General features: G+C 45.8%; 1 protein-coding gene across 1 annotated transcript; it reads left to right on the top strand.

The window, feature by feature from the left end:
- Nucleotides 1–1,076: 1,076 nt before the first annotated feature.
- On the top strand, nucleotides 1,077–3,669 carry sox12 (SRY-box transcription factor 12). The gene is made up of 2 exons (XM_049023005.1): nucleotides 1,077–1,247; nucleotides 1,537–3,669. Exon 2 carries the CDS (start codon nucleotides 1,643–1,645, stop codon nucleotides 2,681–2,683), a length of 1,041 nt encoding a protein of 346 aa, XP_048878962.1. The 5' UTR covers nucleotides 1,077–1,247; nucleotides 1,537–1,642; the 3' UTR covers nucleotides 2,684–3,669.
- Nucleotides 3,670–6,242: the final 2,573 nt, after the last annotated feature.

The following is a 6,242-nucleotide window of genomic DNA, read 5'->3' as shown; positions in this document are numbered from 1 at the left end:
TAACTGTCTATTTTCCAAAGGTTTAATGGCACAACTAATTAATGCACATCAAGCAATATTTTCTGCTTTCTGACATTCAGGTTAATAGTTAATATCCATTCATCCATCCATTTTCCAAACCACTTATCCTACTGGGTCGCGGGGGGTCCGGAGCCTATCCCAGAAGCTACGGTCACGAGGCAGGGAACAACCCAGGACGGGGGGCCAGCCCATTGCTGTAGTTAATATCTACCCTCCATATTACCTTTAAATAGATGGAGACTTTCAAAATATGTAATGGAATTTATTTTAGGGTGCTTTCAGAAAAAAAGTAATGTCTGTCATATCCAGAAAAACACCTTGAGGGTCTGTTTAATAAATAGTTCATTGATTTATTCATGCCATTTCAAAATTAGTATAATGTGTTTATTATAACACAATGAGTCAGTAGGCTGTAGGGCATATGCAGGTAAATGAATAAAGCAAGAGAATTGTCATGTTATGCACCCTTTACACTGTGTTTGTGTTTTATTTCATTGTGCTGAGAATAAAAGGCTGTTAAACAGCTATTAAACATTAAATAGCTAATTACTAAACATTGATAGCAATATCCCAGATAAGAAAATGCACTGAATTTATTGTGCATATTGCGTCACTAATCATTTGATTTTTCATGGGCCCAAATAAACAATTACATTAATAGAAAATTTTCAACAGCCGGACACACATTAACATGTAGCAGTTGGACAATTAAACACGCAGTTAGAGATTTTCAAGCAGGTGCAATTCTGCTCCAACCCACCCCCCACCGCCACACTTGTCATCTGCCTCACCGTTGCCGTTTTATCATGGTGTGGTGTCAGTTGTGGTAACTTTCTCGCATGCAGGTCTGAAATGCTGAGTGCGGAGGGGAGGAGTCAGCCTAGTGAGCTGTGCAGGTTTATGGAGCGGTAGACGGAGGGGCTGGCCTTACGGGGTGGGGGGGGGGGGCGTAAGCTGGAGATATGCCAGACAGAGAGAGAGAGAGAGAGAGAGGGAGAGAGGGAGGGAGGGAGAGAGAGAGGGAGAGTCTGCATGTACAGAGAGCCGGACAGCTTGGGGGGGGTGGGGAACTCAGACAGGCACCGGGGCTGCTGGCTACATTCTGCTCTCCCCACTCTTCTCAGTGCGGCTCAGAGTAAGCGGCGGACAGCCTGCAGCATCAGTATCGTATTGCTTCACAGTACTGTGATGAAGAGGGGGCCAGTGTTCCTCCTGCAGCAGCACAGGTAAGCAGCCGCACGCTCTTTGCTTTGCCTTATTGTCTTGAAGTGAGATTAAGGTTTGTTCTCCGGAAAGTAAACTGAGGGAAGTGTTATTTGGATACATTTTTTTTTAAAAGAATTTCGTTCCCAGGCCTGCAAATATCTTCTGAGTTTTGTCAAATAATAACATTAACATTGAAAAAGTATGACAGCTTTCTGTGAAAGCTTTAGTCTGATATTATGAGGCAAATATCAATGCACTGCATATATGCATAAATACTAAAGAAAGAATTCTATTTTGGGATGGATTTAGGAGAATTTTTCTGATGTTAAAAGTTTGACAAGAGGAGAAAGAGAGAGTGAAAAGATGAGCTTGGTTACGGATGGTTCCTGTAAAGCCTGAAAGTTGGTAATGCATCATGGTTCTGCAAAGAGGACACAAATACAGCACAGATATGGACGGCAGTTCAAATGGAGATGTGTTCAGAGGACTGGAGGCTGAGCCAGTGGATGAGGTGTTTAGCCAAGTTCCCCCCAGTAAGGACCCCAACTGGTGCAAGACCCCCACGGGGCACATAAAGAGGCCCATGAACGCCTTCATGGTCTGGTCACAGATCGAGCGGCGGAAAATCATGGAGCAGTGGCCGGACATGCACAATGCGGAGATCTCCAAGCGTCTGGGCCGCCGGTGGAAGTTACTGCCGGACTATGAGAAGATCCCCTTCATCAAGGAGGCCGAGAGGCTGAGGCTGAAGCACATGGCAGACTACCCTGACTACAAGTACAGGCCCCGGAAGAAGAGCAAGTCCTCTGTGCCAACCAAAGGTGGGGAGAAGACCCCTCAGAGAGTTGGCAAGTCCCCCCTGGCCCGAGGAGCCGTCGTCACCGGCCGGGGTCTTAAAGGAAAAGCTTTGGTTTCCAAGCACCTTAATCAGAAGTCCAGAAGCTGCGATGGCGATGCCAGTGAGAGCAACACGGGCGACTCTGAGCGTAGCGGCTCGATGGCCACACGGGGTGGGAACCGATTTCAAGGCCCCGTGTCCCCTGACAGCCCATCAGCTGATGAGCAGCGCAAACTCAAAGTATCTGCCTCAGTCCTCTCCGGCCCAGCAGCCCTGCCAAGCACCGTGACCTCAGCGCCTGCAGCGTGTGGAGAGACGGAGCCCAGCACCTCAGCTGCTGGGAGGTCCCCCACGTCGACCTCCACCAGCTCCTCCTCCCTGATGTCATCCACTTTGTCCGACGAGGAGCTCGAAGAGGAGCTCCTGCACATCATCTCGAACGCCAGCTTCGATAGCATGCCTGTGGAATGCACCTCTCCAGACAAGGACATGGAAGCCTTTCAAACCAACTCAGGGTCCCATTTTGACTTCCCAGACTACTGCACCCCGGAAGTGAATGAGATGATATCCGGGGACTTGCTCGTACCCAGCATCTCTGACTTGGTGTTTACCTATTGAAACTGCCCCCTACCGCGATATCATCTGGCTAACCTGCCCACACAAACGCCTCCCCGGTGACGACTGCAGTTCCAGTCGTCACGGAAACTGAACCAGGCCGCACCCCCCATCATTTGTTGTCCAGGCTGATTTCAGTGGATCCCGTAAGTGCCATTGCCTGAGATTTTCGTAGCGTGACACGTCGTTGTCGGCTAAGGGACAGACGGCACGGGATTCTGCACGCGGAAAATGTATGCGGAGCAGATGGCAGGTGGAACCGGCGGTTTTGGCATCGCGGCCACTTTTGTGAACAGCGCCTCCTAAAGGAACCTGAAATTTGACACATGCACTTAAAATGTTGCAACATTGTAGATGCAGTTGACAGTTTGCGCTAAGATTACTGATGCTACCAACGTAATACAGCAATTTTTTTTCTGCTACAGACATATTGGCATACTGCTTACTGAGTTTCATACTCATGACAATTATACATATACATAGTATTGATCAAGATAGTTAAGATCACAAGTTTTATTATAGTTATTAACTATAGTGATGTCACGGGAAGAAATTGCTTCTCCTCAGACTTCTAAGCCCCTGTTTTTGTGCACAGACAGACAGCAAAAATAAGGGAAGCCTGCGGAATGAGATGAGCTGCTCTGAGGCAAGCTACCTACAGGGAGGAAACACTCCTCGCTCAGTGGATCCTAGTTATTTCGAGCTGATGAGACGCGGAAGCCTTTAGCAGGCGACTGTGATGTGGACGTGTGGAGATTCGCGAGCGAGGAATAACCACGAAGTGAAGGGCCAAATGTAGTTTACTTCACTGACACCTATAATTGTGTAACGACAGGCAGAACATGTCATGAATAGCATGAACCGCAAAGAATCGGCAGAATGCAGATCTTCCTGTGCCTGTTGTAGCCAGATTAGGCTCCAGCGTATAGGCTGTCAGGGATTTTCTTTTCTTGGAGAGACGCATCTGTCTGTAGGGACAGTGTATTTTGTACAGGGTGTGGGGGGGGGGGGGGCAGAGGGGGCTGCTCGGGGCTCTGTGTTCATCGAGCGTCTGCCGGGGAGATCACGGCCCCAGCCTGGTAAAATGCATGTCATGTCTGCAGTCTCGCTCCAGCTGCCTGATCAGGCCAATCTGTGAATGGGGGGGGGGAATCTGTGTCTGCCAGCTGTCCCCACTGACTCTCTCAGGAATCATTCGTCTGGGTCCTAGTGCCTCCCGCCGATAAGCTGCCTGCGTCTTTTCCTTGGGATGGGGGCATCGCCATGGTCGGGGGATGGAGGGGGGAGGGCGGACAAAAGACCCAACTGCTTGCTTTTCTCCACGTCTGCCTCCTCTCGCCTCTTTGTCAAATATCTGCAATTTATCAAGAACTGAGAAAAAAAGAAACTCCTTTATTTTGTCCCAAGCAGCTATCCGTAAAGAAGACAAAAAACATCTTGCATCTTATATAAACTGCTAATCTCATTAAACTCAAATCACCCTGATAGGATGCCGGTCAGTTACGGGTTTCCACACTTCGCTGGCAGGAGGATGTTTCATGCGCGTGTTGAGATGACTCTCACTGCCTGATTACATCATCTATATTTGTTACCCTGACCGCCGGAAAAGGATTTACTTACATTTTCTACACCTCCTAGAACAACACGAATGATGGAACTGAAGCAAGCATTTTATTTTTGGCTAAATGATAATGAAATATCATCAGCAGAACCTGGGCGGTTTTTGGCAATTCCCTGCACAATGAATTCTGGGCCATGTTACAATTTCTCACCAGCCAATTCAGGTACCCACAGACCTGTTGGGGAAAAAGAGTTTTCTTTGAAAAGCTAACAGCAGGCAAAGGAACACTTGTTTTACACCTTCATCAAACAACAAAAAAAAATGGAGGCCTTTTGCTGGTACTTGGGACAAGATAGTTTGATAATGTGCCCCAGACCTGTTAGGTCTGCATTGTAGAAAGAAACTAAAAAAGCAATAATCCTCCTTTCTGACACCATGGAGTGCTGTCCATTAAAAAAAAGTGAGGAATCTCTTTGCCACATACGAGTCCAGCACAGATGGATCTGAGATAATTGAGGCTCCATTATTTATGCTTTGCGTTTGATTTTAGAGAAAATGCACAGAGATGTATTTACTTCCTAAAAGTGTCTATAAAACATTTTACAATTTTGAGGTACAAGCTCTCTATAGGTTTAGGTTTGCTCCTATAGCAGATATCTTTGATAAATGTTACCGATAGTAAAAAAACGATAGAAGATTGTCTGTGATAATGTTTTTTGACAAGAAAGAAAAACTGCTAAACTACTGCATGTACAGCAAAGATTAATGCTACGTATTACAGTACTTCAAGGAAGCATTTGGCCAAGTCACGGCACATGGCAGGTGCGATCGGTCTGCATTCTCATTGGCATCAGCCGTCAATCAAGTGCTTGCTCACTGGATGACATCACACACGAAAGACAGGAAACCAGTTTCCAACAAATAAATAAACACCAGCAGCCTACATTGCAAAAAGGACTCAGGACAAAACATTCAACACACTGTGCAACTGCTTTGGTTAGTTAGTTTGGAGTGATGAACTGTGTATGAGTGTGTTAGGTTGTGCCTACAAAGCATAGCAGGAAAGTACAATTTCAAGGTTTAAAACGAAATATTTGAAGCTGCAGCATGTTAGAGTTGTTGTGGTGCATTTTCAAGTTAATTAAAAATATATTTATTTATATTGGTAAAAAAGGTGTATAATTACATGCCAGCTGGGAGAGGGAGTTTCCCAGAATTTGAAAACATTTTATTTATTTTAGTATTCTATTCTCTTTTAAAATCGTCTGCATATTTTTTTTTCTTTTACAACAAGCAAATGGGGTGGACTGATCGCAGATGGACTCGGGCGATTTAGTGTCAGTGTGATTAATGCAAAAAGCTGTGTGTAAATTAAATTGTGTTAAAAAACACACACACATACACACACACACACACACACACACACACACACAACAACAGTCCATCTGGCCCCCAGCACCTGGGTGTTGATGAATACAGTGCCCAGAGATGGAAGAATGAGGACAATACGGATTTCACGCCGTCGTGCAGAGCACGAGAGAGCCTCAGCCCCTCTCAGCATGGCTGTCTCAGCTCGGCACTTTTTTTTTCTCTTGGAGCAGGAGGGTAGGGGGTTAATGTGACATTGTGCGGTGGAGGGGCGTTGTTTTGTGGGTGGAGATGAGTACAACACTTAAGGGTAAGACTTTCTCTAAAACCTCAGGGTTTCATCAGTTTAGCTCGGTTTACAGTGACCAATAAAAATTACAATAAAACATAGTAGTGATGAGAGACAACCTTAGGTGCAAGTAGCCAAATTTTGACCAGGATGCCTCAGCTAAACTCTCCTGTTACAGCAGACTGATGATCACAATGAACAATGAACATGTTTCTCTATACAGCAAGAATTTCCTGTTTTGTGTCATTTTATTTATACGTACTTCTGTAAGCAAACGTTTCGGGTCTGAATTTTTGCACTTTGCCTCTGACAAAGATCATGTGTGACGTGCTGAAATGTTCTGG

Source organism: Brienomyrus brachyistius, chromosome 8 (genome assembly GCF_023856365.1).
Source record: "Brienomyrus brachyistius isolate T26 chromosome 8, BBRACH_0.4, whole genome shotgun sequence".
Classification (NCBI taxonomy): Eukaryota; Metazoa; Chordata; class Actinopteri; order Osteoglossiformes; family Mormyridae; genus Brienomyrus; species Brienomyrus brachyistius.
This window is presented reverse-complemented; position numbering and strand designations above follow the sequence as displayed.

Excerpts from the sequence above, each read along its gene's own strand:
- sox12 (XM_049023005.1), top strand. The coding sequence starts at position 1,643 with ATGGTTCTGCAAAGAGGACACAAATACAGCACAGATATGGACGGCAGT.